Below are 24,278 nucleotides of genomic sequence, written 5' to 3'. Positions count from 1 at the left end.
TCATTCATTGACCTTCTAAACATTTAAAAAACATATTTATCATTATTTTCATAGATATTAACATTTTTTATTTATGTAATTCATTCTTCCTTTCCCTTTTTTATTCCAATTTTTTGTACAAAGAATAAATATAAATAAAAACCATTACTTAGTTGAACAAGTGTTTCTATGGTTAAGTAAAGCATTTATTTTATTATTTGTTATCAATGTCATCAAATTTTTTAAAGCAATTAGAAATAGCCATCATATCTATATACTTCCAAATTATAAACTACAGTAATATCTTAGATATGACAACATTCATTCTCAAACATGTTTTGTGAGGTTAATCATTTGGTACCTTGTATTTTCAATCAAGATTACTTATCAGGGTATACTCACGTCGCCTATTATAGCAAGGGATCTAGTAATGATTGATTTCCATATTTGTTTAGAATGCTATAACTGTGACCGCATTCGGGAGGTCTTATCTGCCGATGTTTACACAATCGTTCTACAAGAATACCTCCAACAAAGGTGATTTTAATTATGTCCTTAAAAGCGTTAATTAGTCTGTACTTAAACAACGCAGTTTATCAACCAATCTCAACATACAGGCTCTTGACAGTGGAGCACCAACTCTCAACATCCAATAACCCTATATGATTTAATAACGCAGCTCCACTGAGATAAAATTTGCTGCTTACGGATAATCCGCAGTCGGGATGAGTTTTTATGCCCAATGATGATTCTTAAAGTGATTTAGTTATTGAAAGATAATTTGTGAATATGAGTAGGAAAACATTCATCCATCATTGATATCCATGTAATTATCTATCTTGTCATTGATTGATCTCGTCCTCATTGATTTCATTAGATCTCGACGTATGAATAGGTTTTTTTTTCCAGTCGGAGTGCGTATGTAAACGTTCTGGTAATTCCTCTATGATTGATCAGGAGCCGGCGAATAAGAGCGGAATATTGTCCAGTGGTAATTGCCTGGAAAGGAAGTGTTAAAAGTAGTTTTAATGTGATTCGTTGCAAAAAACGTGGCTAACCGTATTCTTGTGGCAACTTAAAGACCATCCATTTAAGATAGTCGTCACAGAAATGATGTTTTGTTTTATATGTAATGGACTATAGGAGTTGATGAGAATTAAAAAAGTAAAAAAACAGCGTCTTGACATAAAATAATGACTACTATTCCAATACATTTACAACCTTTAGTGTAATCAGTATACAGGAATGTTTTCTTCTAAAGAGGTGGAAGTATCAGAATTTCAGTTGTTGGCATTTCTTCATTCAATCTGTTATTGTTTCTTTTCTTAGCTTGTATAATTAGTAGATCTACTGGTCATCGTTAGAATTTGCTTGAGTTTTCACTTATTTTTTGGGGCTTCTCATTGTTGAAAAGCCCTCCAGTTCACAAATGGTGTGGTTCAAACCAGTTTATGGTCCTGGTTTTCAAGCAATAGTTTACAGTGCAATTACATTCTCCATTTATGTCACCTGCTTGAAAGACATATAGAAGTTTACATTTAAGAGACTCAACATAATGGAATGCATCCATTGCATGGTACTCATATTCAGAGTTTTGAACATTTTATGTCGTTGAATCTTTACATCGTTCCCTCATGATGAATAACAGTTCCTCCGAGGAATCCATGCTTCCATTTGTCAAGTACAAAATTGAAAAGTTAAGTACACTCTCGCTGTTTTCAAGAACCACTTTGTTTCGTCATAAGCACATTGATAGTATTTTTATCATAGATAAGTAAGACAAAAAAAATGAGGAGATAACTGATACTTTTTATACAGAATATATACGTACTTTTGTATTTATCATACTGTATTATACTGTATTGTACTTGCCATTTAATACCATTTATAATAGTATTACTTATTCATGAGGTATTTTTATATAAAAACCTAATTACTTTAATGATCCATGTTCATTAATTTTTTGTTTTTTATTTATAGGGTAACATTTCTAGTTAGGGCCTATGCCCAGATGATTAGTTGATAATCAGTAGCCTTATATATAATAAATAATGCAATGCACTATTTAAGCTCAAGGAGAGAAGTTGTAATCCATTCATGTACTTTGAAAAGAAATCACCAAAACAAACAGCATATTCTTATTGCAATGTAATACAACCAAGTATTCTAAAGTTAAAAGTGGAGTAAAGAAGGAAGAATTCAATATCTTTTGGAGTTCAGTGCCATTCTGACACTGCTAGGCTGATCTTAATAACCTAGGCAGATCCTCATCCTACAGTATCTATAATATTTGAAATAGCGTCATATCTAACACCAGTAGTAGAGTCTCTTAACTGGAAGGATGTAAACCAACAATGGGAACATAATTTTAATGACATTTAAATGCTTATCAGGCACTGTTCCTGAATATTTAAATAATTTTTACAAATTAATTGATGCTTACCATAGCATAAATACAAGAAGTAAATTGAAAAACACTTTAGTCTTACCACAATGGCGAAATGATTTTGGAAAAAGAACTTTTAAATATCGTTCTGTTAAATTATGGGATAATCTCTCATCAGACCTTCATAGCAATATTCATTCACTTTCCTTACAATCCTTAAAAACCTCGTTTATTTTCCCCTTTTGTTTTTCTTTTCTGTTTCTTGTATTTATATAATCTATATACGGTATATATACTGTTTATATATTTGTATGCATTTTTCTTTTAATTTTATTTTGTAATACAATTTATGGTAGTTTAAGATAATACCCTGGATCTCAGGGAAGAACAGTGTAACAATACTGACTGAGTATCCAGAATAAAGAAAGATTTCTATCTATCTATCTATGAATCTGATACAGGTTTTAATTGATGATTGATTAAATAAACTGCTGAGCAAACTGCAATAAAGTAAGTGAAGCTACAGTAGGAAGAAGAACCATTGCCATTGCCAACTAAGATGGTTTAGTTGGCAGAGCATTGAAACTGTGCCTCAAAGATTAATTGTGCGATTCCACTTGCAGTCTATATTTTCTAGGCTCCAATTTGAAAAGTTCTCTCAACAAACATGTGGCAAATTTGTTATTGTATATGTGTATTACTGTAAGAAATCAGAGTTATTTTCACATAAACCATAACATGGACAGAGCCTATATGTATTTTATAAACATAAAAGGAGTTTTTATACCTCCCAACAAAGGAAAAAACTAGTTTGAAGAGACCTCATCTTAAATCATACAAAATCAAATATGAAGATATTAATGGATATTTTTATGAAAAACTTTAGTATTTTATCTGAAATTAATAATTTTTATGATGGAGAAAAAAATTAAAAATCTAGTTTTAATCTGGCCCGAGGTCTCATCGTCCCCTTTAATACAACTGATTAGTTTATTGGTAACCGGGACTCAGCTGTCGTTGTGTTTATGTGTAATTGAACATTATCGCGTTCTTTAATACACATGGGAACTGGACCAAAGAATACAATAAAGACTGTTGTTTAGAATAGCATAGTTCAGGTCTTAAAAGAAAGGAACACAATTTTCAGACTTAAAAAAACTGTGCAATGTCTTAATGAATTGTACGCATCACTGTCACTCGCGGGCTGTGTTGTAATAACTGTTTGTAAATTGTAAGATGGTGTTGTGTTTTTTTGTCTGTACTTACTGTAATGTCCACATCCTCTTAATTAGAAATGTTGTAATTGTAATGTGACAAACTTTAGCTGTAAGGTAAACTTTGTCATTTGTTGGCATGATTGAATGTTGTGATAACAGAGCACATGGTACAAGTTGAATAAGTGACATCTGAAAATACAGTACGTACGCCAATGTACATATTTAGACATACACAATACAGTACCATTCAGCATTTAATATGTATATAATTCTCTTTATACACCATGATATAACATGGCAAAAATTACAGTGAACCGAGAAATAGATCTATTGCACCCTACCATCCTACTTTCAAGTTATAATTCCCTAAACTCTATCTGCATAATGTATGAATAAAACATACAAAACTAATGTTCGAGCCTTGACCTCATAAAGTTGTGGTTGTTGATGAACAAAAAAGTTGGTATAGTTTTATTATAGCACTTTTCACCTATATTGAACTCAAAATAATAAACCTTATAGTTTCAACTGTTCATGAAAATGTCAAAGGTCAATGAAATACTTAAAAAACATAATTTTCTTACTAAATATTTAGTAAGATGTAATCAATTTAAGTTTATTTAATTATTATTTTGGTAATTATTTTTGGTGGTATGATAACAAGTCCTAACTCCCTTGGAAGTTGCACATATTTTATTATAAATTAAGGGCATCCACTTCCCACTTTTATATATTGTTCTCAAGTGTATATTCTCATAATTAAACAGCTCTGTGAGTGTTTATTATCACATAACAAACATTAGATAGCAGGGGTTTAGCCAGAAAAACAAAATAGGCCGTCCAAAATGGAAGCCAGTGGGCGTGGCACTGAGCCAATGGCCGGGCCACGTCCATCTTTGCGAATCCCCACCGAATATTGGTATTCAATCAATAAATGTTGTTTTTATCAAACTTAAATATGATTTAGCTTTAGTTTAATGTAACATTCGATAGGTTTGAAGAATATAAAGAATTTGCTAAAGGTAGACCAGGCCCAATTAGGCTAGGCTGAACTGATTGGGCCAAGCCGTCATGGTAAAAGTGGCCATCTTAAATAATTGTAGGCCGTCTAAAAGACGGCCTGACGGTTCGCTGGCTAAGCCTATGTTGGTTAGTTAGCTGTTTACAATTAAACAACTTGATATGGTTAAAATCTTATACATACAGACAATGGGTCTATTTTCTTTTGTATGTTTTAACTAAAATTATTTATTTTGAATAGCTTGGGTTTGGAGTTACCCTGCTCTTCACTATGCTCCTATTTACACCTGCCCTTATTTTCCTAATTTTTACATTTTATTGAGATTGTCTACCTTTTTTTTATTTCTGTATACGTTATTAAATTTCATTGCTAATTTCATGGTTCTGTCTTTCACAATAACCTTCATGTCCTTTTTCAAGATATTTTTAGGGACCACATTGGAAATAAGTGTCTTAAATTTAAAACAACTTATTGTGCTATCCTTTGCATTGTCCCCACTATTTAGAAAAAATTCAACATTACTTTGAAAATCCAGGTTAGTCGATATTTAAGTTGAAATATGTTTGTATGTATTTTTATATTATGTTGTATGTTTATGGTGTGATGCCAGATATATAAAAAATACAGCTAATAATATTATCATCTGCATTAAGTGTTATTACTGTAATTAACAGGTTTCTAGTCAGTTACTACAACCAATCTTCAAAACTATTGATTATTAAAAATGATATATAAGCCTATGGCATATGATTTGTTTGTTTGTATTCTTTAAACTTCGATGTTTTACTGATGCTAAATAAAGTATCATTATTATCATATTGTAACCATTATCATCATCATCTCCATTGGTTTTATCATCATTAATATTATTATCATAATCATTATCATGAAATAATTATCGTGTAATCAACATCATCATTATCATACTGTAATTCCATTATTAGTATCATATAATCATCATCATGTAATCTTCATCATCATCAAAATCAATATTACTGTACAGTATTTTGAAAAAAAAAACCCCACATATTTGGCATGATAAAGGGACGTGATCAATAAATCAAATAGAAATCTTGATTTCTATGAGAAATTGGACACAGATTCTGGCAGTTAAAAAAATGGCAATGAAATCTTGGTTGAAAAGAGCAGGTAGGTCCACAACACAAATAAATTCTCTTAGTCTCTTTTTACCGCCATGGTTTCAAGCAGTAAACTTGCATCTAGACCCAAACAACCCTCCTTTATTTTACAATTTATTCAAACTTGGGTACAATTTTGTATTATTCATGTCTCCTCAGTGGCCCCTTTACAAGGCACAACTTATAGCGATAAAAAACATGATACTGTATACAATGTTCTACATTTTCTTCAATACTGTAAACCTCTTAAACTTTACGGCCTTTAAATTTTGTCTATCAACAGATTTTCACGATCAGGGAGCACAAAGAAATGTACTTTTAATTCGAAATAAAATGCAGTGAATGAATTTCAAATATTCTGAAGCTGATATTTTAGTAAAATATGTAGAGATAATAAAAATAAATTGAATATAAAAATGTACAGTACTATGAAAATCAATTAAAAAGTCAGGAGCATTGATAATTAAATTTGTGCTGGTTCAAGACCCTCCATGGCCAGGGTTCAGTTTGTAAATAAATTCTCGGATGTGTAATTAAAAATTGAGAATCAATGTACATATCTGCCTTATTTGTACTTTAAATTACCCATTACATTTTTTTTTTTGAAGAGTAACCTCAAGAAACTATTTGCCTTTAATTTGGCCATTGTTTTGAACATGTACAGGGGGTATCTAAGGGAATAAAAGCCAATTTTGTGTTGAAACTTGAGGAACTTCAAAGTATATTTGGCAAAGGTTATGGCAAACAAGGATATAAAAGTTGGAATTCTTTGAATAGTATAATAATAACACGTCAAGTCAATCATCTAAAATACATTATTTCCTTCAAGGACACCTTCCAAATTATTTGTATAATTTTCAGTGGCAATGAAATATCAAGAACACAAATATATTATCAAGAAATCATCAAGAAGTTATCAGAAATATCAAGCACTGAAGCATTGAGCACTGAAATAACGATCACTGAAATATCAGAGCACTGAATTATCAAGCACTGAAATATCAAGCACATAAATATCATGCACCAAAATATCAAGCATGCAAATATCAAGAACATATCAAGAAATCATCAAGAAATTATCAGAAATATCAAGTACTCAGATATCAAGCAAGCAGATACCAAGCACACAAATAGGCCTATCAAGCACTGAAATATCAAGCATATACATATTAAGCACACACATATCAAGCATGTATGTATCAAGTATACAAATATCAAGTATGCAAATATCAAGCACATGATTATCAAGAAATCATCAAGAAATTATCAGAAATATCAAGCACTGAAATATCAAGCATGAACGCATCAAGCACACAAATATCAAGCACTGAAATATCAAGCATGCACGTATCAAGCATGCACGTATCAAGCATGCACGTATCAAGCACACAAATATCAAGCACTGAAATATCAAGCATGCACGTATCAAGCATGCATGTATCAAGCACACAAATATCAAGCAGGCAAATATCAAGCACTGAAATATCAAGCACGCAAATAAAGCGCTAAAATATCAAGCACGCAAATAAAGCACTAAAATATCAAGCACGCAAAAATGAAATCTCTGCATGCAAATATTAAGCACACAAATATCAAGTAGACAATTATATCATACTGTATGAAGCATGCAGACATCAAGCATACAAGTACTATTATGCACACAAATTTTGAATATACACCATCCATCACTCACAAACAGGTAGTTGTTAACTGCAGATGAATAACAGTTAAGTTGTTGATGACTGATATTAAAGTCAACAAAAGAGAGTTCAGTATCATTTCACCGGGAGTGTTGAGTTTACCACAGTGTATAATAAACTTAATACCGCTTATTATCTTTCCAGTGAAGATGTTGTAACGAAGATACATGCTTTTGTATTCCACTGTCCGGATATATTCTCCGTTTACTAAAGGATAATTATCCAAACAGCATTGGTTGAAGATGTGTGTGGAGTGGATTGGTGCCACCATTGTTCTTATTGTTTAGAGGCTAGCATTTATTGCACAATTTATTCTTGCTTTTGATTGCATTTTGATAGATGTACCCCGAGGGAAGTTTCCACGACTCTGTCACACTTGGCGGATGTGTGTTGTCTCTATCATTCAGAGATTCTACTCTACTTAAACTTGTCAATACAACTATTACATCCTACGTAGTTTATTCATTAATTATTGCACTAAGCATAAAAACTTAATTACTCTCTTTGCGATATTATAAAACTGGTCATTTGATGAAATTTACACCAGATAATGTATGATTTATATTATGGTGGGAATGTACATGTAACAAATTGTTTTGATTAAATGATGGTTATTACCATATTTTTTTTTTCAAATGTTTGTTAATTTTCGATTTTATATATTATTTTTCGTTATAACATCTTCCAACCACAGTTATTTCAGTTTGATATTTGACGAATACACAGTACTCAATACATAATGAAACAACTACAGTAAAGGTCAGGGAGAGCTTCATCAAACATTTCACAACTACCCCTCTGATAATAGATATAGTACTGTTGTTTTTATTATTGTTAAAATTATACACATGATAAATTAAAGCTTTTTTTCGAGTTGATTATAACTAGAGTGTATTAAAATATAATTTTGAAATTTACTAGTGAATATCTCTCCTACAAACAGTTTACAGCTTTAATATTTACTGTATCTTGTGATCTTTCCACGTATTTCTTACTTTATCGATTTACTCATGGTCATTATTTTAACAGCAGCTGTTTATCACAATACCATTCTGTATTCATTGGTCAATATTTGGAGTGATTTTATTTTTGGCTCTTGTGTTGTTTGTGAAATTTTATAGTTTTTGTGTACTTCTCCTGGTTCTTAGGTTTTTAGAAGTAAATTTTCTACAAGTAAATCTCCAAGTCATTATCATGTACTAGTATTTTTATCAATGTCATCTGCAATTTAATTTTCAATTACAAGTTAGGTAGATTAAAATTATTTTCAGTATCATCTCTATCATATAGTTTTTCTTCATTGACATCATCATTTTTTAAATTTTTTTATCATTAAAATAAAATCATCTTCATTATTCATTATCCTGCGGTTTAAATTACCAAATCTAAAATTGGAGATTGGATATTTACTTGAGAGTATTTCTATATTAATTTTTTTTTCCTTATATTTTTTCTAGTTATGGAAGATGTGACAATATACAATGAGTCGTATGACATAGAATCTTCTTTTGATATGGGCTTCAGGCAGCGCACCAATACAGCAGTGCGCTTGGAGAAGTTACGGCGTGAACGCAAGATACAGAGCCAATGTAAACGTGTTCAGTGGCGTGAAAATGAACAACAACTCAGTGGTAAGATTTGCGTATTTGAAATATCGTGAATGGAAATAGTTTCAATCTTTGGCAGCTCTTCTGTTGTCTATATACCAAAATAATTATTAAAGAACGAACCTTTGCTTAAATTCTACTGACAATACGTTCGTAACAGTTGGCTCTTATGTTATGATATGACCACACTACCATCATTATTCATTCATTCATTTTATAAACCTTGCTTTTAAGAGCTCATAACCCTTTTCTAAGGCCATTATGCAGATAATATAAAATAATTGTTACTTATGACCCATCATAAAAGATGTTTGGATTTTAGATTTTCTTTATTATCAATCTTTTATGTAGTAGTTCCACAATGTCTCATTTAGTGTGAGTCGGCATTCTACAATAATCCTGACAATCATTTTAGAACTGTAAACATTCTCAGTGCTACTATACTGTATACCAGTAACTGGCTATATCATGTAGTTGAGAGTAAGACTCATGCACAGACTAAACTTACAGTTAAAAGAACATAGAAACAGATGAAAAACAACCAATAAAACATCTTATTCAAATGAATACAACATTTCCCACCTTCTACCAAATTTAATAGCTTTTAAATTTATACAAATCTAAGTGAACTGTTATTTGGCAGACTTAATAGTTTTCAGATTGAGCTACGTTGTTTCTTGTCAAGCTTCAAGGGTGAAGCCTATGGGAGAACTTTTCTTCCTCATACCCCCCCCCCCCTTCCATCCTCTTGTTATCTCTGCCTTGAAAAGTTTGTTCTATCTATTGATTAGAGAACCCTGTAGTATTCAGCTGTCACTTTTTGGCAGTTGTGTACCAATCTATATTCCACAAGCATTTTCTATTCTTTCTTCCCCGTCATTAAGCGAATTGATTCTTCATACATCAAGCTAGGTGATCAATGTTTTTGCCATAAATCATTCTCATGTCCTCAAGTAGTATTTGGACAGTGCGAGGAATTTCTCGCGTGTTCTCACCTTCCTGGGTTTTCTTTGTTGCTCGTGTATGCTTGAGTGTTCTATATTGCAAACAGTATGTTGTCTTAAGATTGGATAAGGGTAGTTTAACGTATTGGTCTCGCATTAACTAAATCAATATTATTATTTTACTAATGTTTGCTTGAAAAATAACTTTGAAAATCAGTGTATTAAACTCAGATGATGGATGAAAGAATTGTCTAAATCATGTGTTACACAGCCTGACCAACCAAGAAGATAGACTGTCTATTAATATTATTAGCGAATGAATCTTTATTTTTTTAGACTTTGTTAAAAATTCGAACAATAACATTTAAATTAAATTGTTTATTTTAAACGTATAAGTAAGCTTTTAGCTTTCAAATGAAAACGAGAAAATAATTTTCTTGGCAATTGAGAGATAAATAATATAGTTTCCTCTTCTATTTATAGACCTGAAAAAATTGGCTGGTAATCAATTCTAATGTATTTTTTATAGCACTATAGCAAGATGTTTGTAAGTCAGCAAAAAGAGGGGAGGGGGGGGGGGGGGGGGGGGGGGTAGGGGGGGGGGGGGGGATGCGGAGGTAAAGTGGAGGGCTCTATGATCAATTGAGGAATGCAAACTCGCAAAATAAGGTGATTTTAGGTGATTTTTAACTACTTGCAAGTGATTTTTGGGGGTGACTGGAGGGGGGATGCGAGTAATTTTTGGAGGGGCATGTCCCCCGCACACCTACTAGATATGCCACTGAGCAGAAAACTGTTTCTTATTGGAAGTTATTTAAAATAGTCATATTAATTTCCAAAATTATTTTTTTTTTACAATAAATCTTCTTTTATCTTGATGACCATTTCATTTTTTAACTGATTTTTTATGGTGTTTTCGAGATTGTATCGCAATTTATCTTTGATAGAGTAACACTGTTTCACAGTGGTAACGGTGCATTCACACCGAATCCAAGATATTGGGTTCAGTCCCAACACATACCAGCATTTTTGTCATTTTGAAATATGACTGCTCTCCCTAAAGCCTTTGTACTTTGCAGTACAACATCTTGCAATTGGCAACTTCTGTTCTGAACTATATTTTGAGAAGGTCACTCTAACAGCAAAGTTGTTTTGAAGAGGCCCTCTAAGGTTGACAACAGTACAAAAACAATATAGAGACTTTTAATAAAGTGTAATGCAAAGAAAATACTGTAGCATGTATATTTCTTTCTTCCACAATAATATACATTGCACAAATACATCCAGATACATTTTATAATAATAATAATACTAATAATAATAATAATATTTACGTTAGACTTATGTAGTGCTTAACGCCAACAAGGCCTCTAAGCACTTCACATTTTTACCCTGGTCATTGTATTAAACATTATGGAACACAAACTCAAGCTCCCTGGTATTCCATAAAGTTGCAGCAGCTACATCAGCGCATTTTGGCATTTAACCCTACCAGGTACCCATTTATACTCCTGAATGGAGAGAAGCAATGCAGATAAAGTGCCTTGCCTAAGGACACAAGGGGATTGAAACCCCAACCACGAGATTGGGAAACCCAAACCGTTCCCACTGCACCAAACCACTTCCAGTATAGTGATATTTCTTTAATAGCCACTGTCTCATCAATGTTATTCATTGTTATTATTATTATTAAGACAAAAATATATTACACAAATTTTGCACTAGAACAGCTTTTGAACACTTTCAAGAATATTTATTAATTTATTTATTCTTTCTTTCTTTAGATGGCAGGTACTTTCAGTACATGTGTACTGGTTTTCAAAGTGATACAGTTATAAACAAACTATTAAAATACAAAGAAAGAAACACTATCAAATTTTATTTGACAAAAGCATGTGACATGCCTAAATATGGTCATGATGACATCACATGGCCATATATAGGCAAATCATGACTATATATGGGCATACAACAGTTTTTTTTCAAAGAAAATTTTGATACTGGACAAGGCATTAGGGGAGGGAGTGGGAGTTATTTGTCAAGTTTAACGAGTGAATTTAATGTACATTGGTTTTTTAAAATGAAAGCGAAGATGGAATCATTAAAGGCAGGTTATTTGCAGTTGATGGGAATGACATGACAGTGCAATTAGTGTAAAGATGCCACTCTATAGAGTATTTCATTGTGTCAAAAATCTTTGCGTCTGACATGCCAATAAGATGGTTGACATCAGTTCGCCTTTTGTACGATGTGTCATGCCAATTATCCTCAGTGTATTCGTCTTGGCTAAACACATCTCAACAATTGCCAAGCATTGTAACGCTGCCGAATCGAACCCCCAACTTTGGATCGATTGTTGCTTTTGAATTCGCTGTCTTACCAGAGGCAGTGAGTGTTAAGTTTCTAAGTCATCTACTTTAGACTCATCTCGAATGTCATGCATCACATCTGAATTGTTTGTAAAGTAATAAGGTATCTGGCTTATTATTACGAACCTGTCACTGATGAAAAACTCCTCAAGATCTACCCATCATATCAATTCCTGTCTTGTTTTTCTTGACCATTTTAACCCCTCTCCATAAATCTGCCATTGTATATTCTTTGCTTATATTTTTAGATTTTTTATTAATATCGTAGCAAAGGTTTTAGGCATTTTTTTCTGGATTGCATGTTTAATTGATGATCTAATTGTAATTCTGTACTAGTTTTGGTACTTGAACTTGACACCTACGTAGAATAATTTGATGACTTAAAGACCATAATGAAGAAAGAATAATAGTACCTTGTCAATACACCGTATTACATCCAGATTAGATTTCACATAATGAACAAAACCTTCTACAAAGAATACAGTTAGTCTTACAGTTTTTCGTTTCTCTTCTTGTCCTGTCATTTCATTTATGATAGTTGCCTCAAATGATTTTAGCGATTTAAAAAGAAACAATAACTTTTTTTTTGCATTTGTATTGCTTTCTACTGAATGTCTTACATTGCCCCTGGTCATTGGAAACCGTAACAATCATACGCAATGCGCAACCTTCTGTGCTCCCTAGGGAGTGTTTTTACTATGCATAAAAATTCAGCCTCAACCAACTCTACTTATGTTGAACGTGTACATCCTCACCAACCGCCCATTTACGTTCTTGGATAGAGAGAGACAAACAAACAAAACTTTCTTAGCTAAAGGAAATGAGTGAGTGGCCAATGTAGCAGTAGTGGGGCCAGGAAGGGGGTGAGGGAGCTGAAAGCACAAACTAAGTCTCCTTACCTTTAAAAAATTATATAATCAAAAAACGTATCTGAGAGTCATCTCAGTACTACTTTAAAATGGCCCAAAATTTCCCCAGATTCTCCAGTTACCCCACGTTTCTTTTGGAGATTGCGAGACCCCTGTTGGACAATTTAGCCAAATCCTGGTGAAACCACTGCCACAGGATTTGAACGCCCGATTCGCAGCTGCAGCTACCGTTCCCATAAATATGAAAGTATATCTTTGAAGACAGCAGATCAATATATGTAACGTAATGAGGTTTTTGGTAATTAAACAGAGGAAAAGACTTCTCTTGATTATTTGATTAACGAGGGAGTTTGAAAATTTTACTTATTCAAAAAGAATAACAAATATCATTAATCAGCACATTTTAGTACAGTAGTTTAATCATTAATCAGTGACATCTGATTGGTTTATTGTTAATATATTCTGATTCAAAACCAATTACTTATAATACTCTATATGATATCACATTCAAGTTAAATGTTACCCTAGATTGTATTTACATTTATATGCTATTTGTTTTTCAAGCTGAAGATCTGAATGTACTGTTTGCCAAGAAAGAGGTTGTGCCACCGGTAAAAAGTGTAAAATCAGCTCTTGCGGTTCAACTTGAACAATTTCCTAACCAAACTAATAATCCATTTTCAGAGTATAGTAAATTTGATGGCAAGGTTAGATATTTCAATTTAATATCAAACTACCTCATCCTGCAGACAATCATACAGGCCCTAGTTTTCTAATCACTCAAAACACCAGAATTTGCTCTCTATCTCAGGTCTGTTTTTTCTTAGCACCGAATTAAACCTTACAAAATTATGTATTAATTAAAATATAAATTTCTTGCAGAAACCCATCCTCACGAATTGTGTCCAACTCAAAATTATCCCTTATTTGTATGAATTATTTATTCAACAATACAATACGATAATGTTTGACTCTAGCCCAAGGTTTAGCAATTTGATCTGCTGATCAACACAGACTCGATATAGACCACAAAGCCTGCACTACGTTACTTTGCATTGTGGTCTGTAACGAGTGTCATTGGTTTGTTTTCTTACTGAATATTTTCAATTATTGTACAAACCTGGTTTCACAGACTTTAAAACATTGCTCTTTTTAGGCCTGTGAATAATGACTTGCTGTTGTGTGAGAAAAATAACTGTCATCTCAACACTATAAAATTATCTTTATAAATTCTCTACATTTTCTACTAATTGCATAAGAAAGATACATCATCTGTGTATTCTTCTGTATGTGAATAATAATTCTTAACACCTCATGCCTTGCTTCTTATGTCATATCCTATATTTTTGTCATTTCCCAAATGTAAAGAGAATTTAAAGAACATCATTTTTTAAACAAATGTATGTCTTATAAATAATATGTGTCTGTTTTTCACAAATTGTTTGCAAACCTCCAGGCGCATATAGGCTCTGGTAATGTGAAGAAGATTAACATCTATTTCACCATGGCAACTGCAGACAAAGCCCTCCAACCTCTGGCGGTATATGTGTTGTGTTCTGCCAAGGTTCTTGACCTGGTTGGCCTACTGTGCTGGCATTACACTAATATAGGAGGAGCACAGGAGCCGTTAAGGTGAGCAAAATATGATCATACACCTTAAAGAACAAATTGCAGCCTGTCGAATCTAAAAGATATGTCCTCAACTTGGGAGCTGTTTTCAGCATTTGATATGCAGATTCGACACAAAGTGAGTCATTTATCTTCCGCGTGACGGTGTAGAACATACTAAAAAAGATTAAATGAAACCCGTTAATTAATATTCTCTTTGCCTTCAGAGGTTGAAGAGCGGTCAGTGGAAATAGAAGTTAACTGTTATGTTTGCACGTGTGTGCTTTACGCTGCTTTTTCTTTAGTCTTCATTTACCGTTTATTAAACTTTTATGAGAGTAAAACAACATAAATGTGGTTTGTATTCGTTCAGAATAAAACTTGGAATTTGATTAGTATTCATAAAAGATTTAAATTTATTTACGAGGTGATATTCATTTAAGTGTTTACTATAACAGGTTTTGAGTAGGATATTAAAAAAAGGTAGGTTTTGCAAAAATGAGGTCCATATCCACTCCTAAGTATAACAGTATGAGAATTCAGGTAAAAGTTACAATGTATTTTAATATTTTATTTATCACGTTTTGTTGGTTTCTGTACTTTTTCTGACTCAAATATATAAAATCAAATTAAGTCTACTACAAGCTGTGTTCATAAACATGATTAATAATAATTATTTAGTTATGTCTTGCATTAGGTGGGCAGCCTTTGATTATTAATACGTGTTTACAAGATTGAAAATCGACAGCATTTCGTCAATTAATTCACACAATTAATTCTACTTTATTAAAATCATAATAGTCATGGTTAATATGAAGCGTAGAACAGGAGTTCCTCAAAAAATTGCGGACTAGTTTAGGACGTACAGTACATCAACGGCTGCTCCGACGTCCTTATCTCCTGTGGCCACTTGACCAAGCATTTGATTGAGTTAGCATTGGCAACATGGTGCAATCGTGGTATCCGCACCCACCCAGCAAGCTCAGCTATTGCAAGCTGGCGCGTGAAACTGAAGAGAGGAAGGTGTAAAATGTGTTATGCGCTGAGCATATCCATATCATGACAGTATCCTAAATTAGTCGCAAGACAAGGAAGTGTCCATAAACTTATTAGTCTTTCTCAGACTTCCTTGGGCCGATTTTAGAATCAATTATTTGTGTTTGACATATCGTTCAATGACAAAGTATACTGTATTTTCAAGGGACATACGTCAGTGATCTCCGTCTGAAGCATTGTATTTCATTTACTCTTTAGTGATTATAGGCATTGATGGACGTGTATTAGTTCTTAACATGAACAGACTAAGTGTGTTCATTACACATGTGGTAATGGCTAGATTTTCTAGTCAAGATGAAGGTTATTCAATTTCTTGAGAGAAACTTTTAAAAAGAGGCATCATGTGTCTTCCTCTGAAAAAAAAAATTACAAATGAATAAATATAATAAAATAAATCAACTGTCGATTCTTTTAATAGTTTAGAATTTTTGCTTTTGAAATATAAATCATCAGCAATTAGCTAAAAAGCTTGAAAAATAAAACTCAAATATTTACTTTTTATATTTAAATAAGTTATTAGCATTCAATTGAAAGATAAAATTGGGAAAAAAGTCCTCCCCATTTGATTAATGAAAAATGAAATTCAAATATATGAAGTTCTTACATTGTTTAAATAAATTATCAACATTCAATTGCGAAATAGAATTGGAAAAATTGTTACAAATTAATTCACAGGCATGTAAATAATACTTTTCCTATAGATATTTAAATTGGCTAGTAATCAATTTAAGGATTTTTGTATTAACCTGGTTGTTAATAATCTATTTCATTCTTTTTAATGAACACCTCTTAATTGATTTTTTTAAGTGTCACAAACTATTGAAAAAAAATACAAATTTTAGTTACAAAAGCTTATTAAGTAAATTATTCATGACTGCTTGCATTGGTATATCTTAAGAGGCATTAAAAGTCGGGGTAGGTAATGGTTTATGAAGTTAGATTTACAGTCCCCCTCATCAACCTGACCCCACAAATACAAACAATGTGTAAATCATGTATCTTTACATTGTTAATATTATTAAACTTGTTTACTGTACATCACTAAGCCCAATGAAATAAGGAGATTTGCTTTATTTTGTATCTGATAAAAGTACCTTAGATGTCTTACTTAATAAACTATTGTGACATTGATGGTTGCTTTGTTGGCACAACTGACAACCTATAGTAGTGTACCCCTGGCCAGAGGTGACTTAATTAGCCAATTAGCCATCCCTTTGATTTCACGTCAAACCTGAAATCATTGCTGTCTGCCATCAGGAGAATTTATTGTTAGTTACTTGTTACACTGAATGCCAAGGTGAGCCATGTAAGTTGCTTGTACAATAAATCCGCAGTGTATTCCTGTCAATTTTGATCTGTGACAGCGAGAAACCCATCCCTAAGCACATAACAGTTGACGAGACCCCGTAATCCAAGAACTCTGCCCCTGTTCCATCATTTTTTTACTTATTATTATGCAGTATTTCATTTATCAAAGCTGTGATATCTCATGAATTTATTAGCAAATCATTTCAAAAAGAGTTGGAGAAAGTATTTCATCTTTAATAGACGACCTGCATAATTAATCTTTTTTTTTTATTAATCACAGTCAATCAAGCAGTTAATTAGTTAAATCGATTGATCAATCAGTCATCAGTATCATTTTATGCATTTCCCATTAACATTTATACACTATCAAATTATTCAATATTGTTATTCATTATCTATCCATTAATGATAATCTTCAATCACTGTCAATACACTGTATTCTTTGTCATAAATATTTATCTGTTAATGTAAATATTTATTTACTTTATTAATAGTAATTTATTAAATTGTAAATATTTATTAATTTCTATTAATATTCATTCAATATCATAAATTTTTACCTATTATTAGTATTAATTAATGGTTTATCTAAATGTTATATATTAATATTTATTTCTAGTAATGTTGTATTAATATTCAATTAATTTCAACATTTGTTTTTTTATACTGTTATTTATTCAATGTTATATATTTCTATTGAAATATTTCTACTGTTACTCATTTACATTTATTATTATCAATATTTGTTTTTTAACTACTATTTATTAAACTTTTGTTAACGTTTAATTATTTTTACTGTTTTTTATTTGTTTATTACGCCATCTTATGAATTAAATTGAAAAAATTAAAAATATTGTTATATCTCTGTGATTGTATTAACTTTTCTAATTGTATTGTATGGAAATAGAGTACCGGTACAGTCTGTACGTGTACTGTACTTGAATGGCATTTGGCATTCAGTGATTGATAGACAACATATTAAATAATTCCAATAAATTTACTGCTATTGTCACCCAAGCCAAGGATCTGTTACCTAATAATCAACCAATAGCAGATGTCCTTACAGCTGGCCAATAACAGGTGGCCTACTAAACCACTGCCTAAGTTAATAATTTTTTCAGCTGTTTACGTTTTAAGTTTTTTGTAATATAATATCAAAATTTTCGAGCAATTGTTCCTTAATTGTTAACGGAGGGGAAAATAATATATTCTTTTTTTAATATTAGCTGTAAACCTCTCAAGAGTTCTCAGAAATTGTCAATATACATAATAATCTGGGTTATGGTTCAATTAAGAAAAAAAAATCTCCTCTTCTAATATATAAGTTATAATAACCACAGGGTTTGTGTAATAACTAATACTGAATTCTAGGAACAAAACAGTTTTTTTCTATAATAGAAACCTTTGCAAAACAGTGTTCAAATAAACTGATCTGCAGACAAATCTACTTTCAAAAGACTATAATTTTATTTTTTGAGGGGGAGGGGAGGAGGGGGACTACGTTTGTATCAGCAGAACATGTTTTTTACAACACCAGGGAACAGTGAAATTGTTATTTCACTGTTCCACAAAAATTTGCCAACGAGTCCGACATGTCTTACAGCGGGGTCCCACCCAAGGGGCCGACTAGAGCCTCAATCAGTACCTGGAATAATGATTCCTTGTAGGGTCCATGGTGAGAGTGTTTATGGCTTAGTATTGGCCCAAAATTGTGCTTTTAGACCACAATATTAGGGACTGGCAATCATAATGTTTTGGATAGGCAAATTATTATTTTTCATCCTACAACCTTGTTGTGGCATTGGAAGATGGGGGTTCAGGCCTGCCTGGTGGGGGATGCCCTCCCAGCCCCCCACTGGTGCCACTGCTGATACTTAGGGGTACCCAAAATATTTTAAAAAGATGATTAAATGTAACAATGAACCTGTCAAAATTCACCAGATAATTTTTACAGATAGCCTAAAACAATCGTGGTTCATAAATTTTTTTTTTTTTTTTCGGAAAAAATGGAAATACAAACTACAAAGGTTACTGAAGTTATAAAGTGATGTATATGACAGGCTATAAAATCATGGTAATTCTAAAAATAATAAATTTTATAAAATCTACTGGTAGAATTTGATACTTGATTTGTTGGTTTGTACTGAAATAGGTGGTATAAAACTACAATAATAGAAAATAATAAATTTACAATATGAAGCACACATGATTATTATTACTGTACAGTATAACATTTTATGTTTAAACCAATAATAAGAATTACGTTAAGAGCTGGTATTCAGGCCAGCTCTTATCAAGGAAGGAACTAACTGGTTAATTAGATACTTCCATTAATTATCTACTCATATGGAAAAAGTATTATTATGTAATCTGATTGTGAAAAGGTATGGTACTGGAGTTGACTGATGAAAAAAAATTCCATAGAGGTTTTTAAATCCTCTATGTAAACACACAGATACACAAATATCTTTGTATTTAATTTAAATCATACCAACAACCTTAGGACATGGTCAGTAATTTTTCATTCAATGTCTTGAAAGCCTAAATCATTTTGGATATAGGACAACCATTTTATTCCTTTCCTTGCAACATTCCTATTATTATTTGATAATTCCATTGTTGTATTTTAGTTAAATATTTATGGAAATAATTATTATATGTTTTTCTTATACTTTTACTCTGATATTAGCTTTTGCAGAAAATAAAATTTTGAATCTTGCTCCATGCATACCATATTCAACATTCTCTTCAAAAACTGATAATTAATGATTTACCGATGTAATCTAGGTCTGAGAAGATTCCGATATGCTAGTTTACATAACATCAAAGTAACTAGTTCATTCAATTCTAGTTGTTGCCATGGGATGATTCAAGAATTGAATAAAATTTCTTCTTCTTTAGGTGTTGTGCCTGTTGCAGAGTTGCCTTCAGAGTGTTGTGTTTTAAGCTGTCTGTATTAAACTTGTTGTGGTGTGAGTGGTATTGTTGAGTGATAAGTTATACATTGTTGCCCATGGCTTCTCCTTTTATCCATACTGCATATAGCTAGTTTTTTTCCCAAGGACTTTTAGTTCTTTGAGATATTGTTGTGCGAGAGCGCTCCATGACACATTTTAAAACAACTTTATTCATTTTCATCATTATAATAAATTATATAAACAACAGAATTTTGAAAAATGTAATTTTTATTATAGAAACTTTGTAGAACCTATAGTTCCGTTAATTTACAATCAAGTTTTATATTTGCTATTGGATGAAAAAGAAATTTAAAAAATTGAGATGTGCATGATTATTATTAAAATATTATTATTGTTGGTGTTATATTGTTATTGTTTTATTTTTTCATTTTGGTACATAAAACAAGAAATAATAGTAAATATTTTAACCAATTTCCATTTCGGGAATACTTGGCATCAACAAAAATGTTGCAGTTTGTACAGATTAAAACAATAAAAATGAACCGGGAAATAAATCCTATAGTAATCTTGAAAATATAGCGGAGAAAAATTAGCACCTTATACAAATTCTGGCCATTTAACATTCCAAACATAAATATTAAAATATACCATGCTAGAGGATATACTTACAGAAAATAATTCTTCAAAGGTAAAGACAGGAGGGTTAAATTACTGATAAAATACTCATTTGAAAAAAAAAAAACTCCATGCATTAATTATTAATTACTACTTATTCTATAACACCACAGTTGAAAATGAGTTATATGATTTATGCATATAAAAAAACGTTGGATGGATTGCTCCATACCAAATTAATTCAACGTCATTGGGAATCTACATTATTGAAATTTTTTTTTCATTAATGCTAAAATAGTTTAATGATTGTGTTGGATAAATATTCAGGAACGTAAATGGAATTTAATTCATTTCGCAATTGATACACGAACAATTATTATTCTATAATCAATCAAACTACATGAACGAAGAAGACGGTACGATTGAGGTCTGACAATGTTGCCTAGGGCAAGTTAAAGTAGCTTCTTCACTACCTGTTGTCCTATTTTTAAATTGGCTCAAATTAAATCAATTCATCCTTACATTTTGCCTGATGAAAACATGTTCCTTTTTTGTGATTGGTTGTTTTACAGTATGTGGCTGCATTTAGATCTTTTCATACTTGTTGGCAAAACAAACTCAAAATTCTAACAAGTTTTTTTTTTTAAGCTCAGCTTTAAGGAGGACAAAGTCTTTTTGAGTGCAGCTTTAAGGAAGACGAAGTGAACTTGCTGATGGGAATCAGGCTATCGCGGATATCCAGCATAAGTCAGAAATGAAGGGGGAAAATATAGGATGCACATTTCATTAATAATGGTCTTATGTCCTTGTTTTCGGGAATCAAATTATCTTGCTATGGAATCATTAACCTAAATTTCTATCCTGAATTATCTCGGCTGCGTATTGTATAAAGAATGATCCCTTGACTTTCTCTATGCGTTTGATATTTCTGTTTATTATACACTGCACTTGTCATGTCGCTGTCATATCGTAGCATGTTTGACAGAAGCCAGAACATCCTGTGCCAGTGCTTAATTTTCATTGGCTACTCAGTGCTCGAAGTTAGCGTTAATCTTCAACTTAACAATGAGTGTATTGAGAGGTCTGTAAAGGTCATGATATGATGTCATACGTAGGCATCAGACGAACGGCATGGGACATTATGACCCCTAGAAATTTCATGTTTGTAATTTGAGCTCATCAAATTGAATTTGTAGTGTCTAAAAAACTTTAATGTAATTACTCTCAGTGTACTCTGTGTGTGTTTGTGTATGATTGAAATTTTTTAACTGATTTTATCCTACAATGTTTGTGTACATGTTTCCTTATTAATGGTTAATTGAATAAATGACTGTTTGCATTTTAATATAAAAACCAGTATTGTAATAGATGTTGACAGAAATACATATAATGATATATTATTGCTGCTAAATTATTAAGTAACCATCGTATTACACTATAGTAATGTGGCTATCATCAAGAAGTATACATTGTGTAAGATGTATATTGAAAGTTTGGTATGCATTTATTGTGGGTGTATACATGCCTGATTGTTTTCAACATGGGAAGTGACGGGCCTTATTCATCTTCCCAATGGATGTGCCAGCCTCCCACATATCAACATCTTAAACATTCTCTTTGAATTAATGTCAATGTCTCTCCACAGTACAAACATTTTGATGCATGATTGAAAATAGCCCTTTTTATGTTGTAGGTGAACTTCGTACCCCCTCCCTCCCTCCCATTCCACCACTTTCAGAGAATCGCAAAAAAAGAAGCAAAATCAAAAAGATTTACAAAAAAGATTGGTAAGTGTAAAAGTATGGTAATAATCTTTCCAGTAAAGATCAATGAATGAAATTATTAATTACAACAATATAGTAATTTATTTATTTATTTTGATTTACAAAATTTGAAGGTTCTAAATTATAAAAAGGTACAATAAATAATTAATTCAGAGAATAAAATGCTATGGCATTCCTTCGTATCCTCTGGTTGGGCTAAGGCCAGAAGCTGAAATAGAATATTATACAAGAGGTGTTCAGCTACCAGGTTGCTACATGAAAATTAAACAAAAAAACATCATTCTTATAGATAGGTTTTTCTTTTCTTTGTTTTTTCGTGTTTGCCTTTTTACCTTAGTTCATTTTGAACTTTTGTCCACATTTTATGTATTATTATCAATTGTATTTTTAAAAATGTTTTAGGCCTGTTATAATTTTTATCAGCATTGCTACGGTTTATAAATTTCCTTTTTATTTTGTTTTGTAAAGTAAATTTACTAGAATATTTTTAATTCAAGTGGAATTTACTTTTTTACCTATTTCAAATCCTTTCTATTTGCTAATTTGACAAAAAAAAAGTCTAAATATAATTATTTTTCATAGTTTTGAACTTTTCCCTTTGTTTCCCCAGATATTCCAGTTTGCAATGTATTAAAAGTACTATATAACAACAATCTTCATTCCACATTGCTTTCCCATAGTTTCCTTTGGCAAGAATCTAGATCGTAGGTCTACCTGTTAATAATTTTCTTTGGTCTCCCATGGGAGTATCCACTTCCTCCCCCTTGGGCGTTCTCCACCAATCATAACTCTCGTTAATCATCAGATGGGTAGATCTATAATAGACAATTTCCACTGATAATGCCGCAAGAATTGAATACGATGGCGGTTTATTTTGTTTATGAGCAATTCATTTCTAAAATGAAGACAAAGTTTTAAAATGTAACTGATTATAAATTTGTCAGTGATGCATTTTACTCATGTATCTTTTAGTTCAACCTATGACCTGCTGTATTGAGGCTTGTCGTCAAGCCAGTGGACAGAGAGATTATGAGAAAAATGTTGAGGTATACAGAGTAGACATTCAGTCTTAGAAAATGACCTTTACTCTTTGTATATCATTCATGTTTGCTTTTTTTAAAGTGAACTGTTACGTGTTTGTAAGTTTTTACGGCATTGTCTCACTTTTTTTGGGTTAAGTATGATATCCTTTTTATAATGATAATGTGCATTACTAGATACAATTACACCTGTGGCCAAACAGGTGGTGTGTTTACCTATGGGGCAGAGGTTTCAATAACGGAGTAATAGTTTTCAACTTTGTAGTCAAATTTAACTCCACCCTTTACCCCCTTGGGCATTCCAAGTGATCAATTATATAGATGAAGTGGGATGAAGTTATACCTATGTCTATTGCTTAAGTCTGCTACCCAATAGGCCTACAGAAAACATGTTGAAAACTGTATGTAATTTATAAAGAAATGTTGTGATGTAGAATATGGATTTTAATATTACAGTATTTAAATAATCCTATGTCTTTAAAATGTAATTTGTATTTATTATGTATTCTTTAATAATTAATAATTGTTCACAGTTTTTTGACATTTGCTTGATGTTTTATATGTCTTTTATTAGCATATTTTGAGAATTCATCACAGACTCAAGGAAGAACAACAGTGTATTCTTTTTTATTTTTGAAACCTTATGTATGTTGAAATTGTGAATAAATAAAGAGGTTACTAATACTTACTAATTTTCTGCTAATTTTAACATATATAT

General features: G+C 31.8%; 1 protein-coding gene across 3 annotated transcripts in view; it reads left to right on the top strand.

Annotated features, from left to right (window-relative positions):
- The window catches only part of LOC117118609 (target of rapamycin complex 2 subunit MAPKAP1-like), a 51,271-nt gene that overhangs the window by 7,548 nt on the left and 19,445 nt on the right, over positions 1–24,278 (top strand). For 2 of the 3 annotated variants that reach the window (XM_033263241.1, XM_033263242.1), the window contains 4 exons: positions 5,109–5,138; positions 8,900–9,073; positions 13,796–13,938; positions 14,688–14,863. In XM_033263241.1, coding sequence (XP_033119132.1) covers positions 5,109–5,138; positions 8,900–9,073; positions 13,796–13,938; positions 14,688–14,863 — 523 coding nt within the window. The remainder of the gene's footprint in view (positions 1–5,108; positions 5,139–8,899; positions 9,074–13,795; positions 13,939–14,687; positions 14,864–24,278) is intronic. The other variant, XM_033263243.1, reaches the window with a different exon arrangement.

This window comes from Anneissia japonica, unplaced genomic scaffold (assembly GCF_011630105.1).
Source record: "Anneissia japonica isolate Jap-2015-1 unplaced genomic scaffold, ASM1163010v1 scaffold376_len1572418_cov194, whole genome shotgun sequence".
NCBI classification, from domain to species: Eukaryota; Metazoa; Echinodermata; class Crinoidea; order Comatulida; family Comatulidae; genus Anneissia; species Anneissia japonica.
The sequence above is the reverse complement of the archived record's forward strand: the minus strand, read 5'-3'. Positions and strand labels throughout refer to the sequence as shown.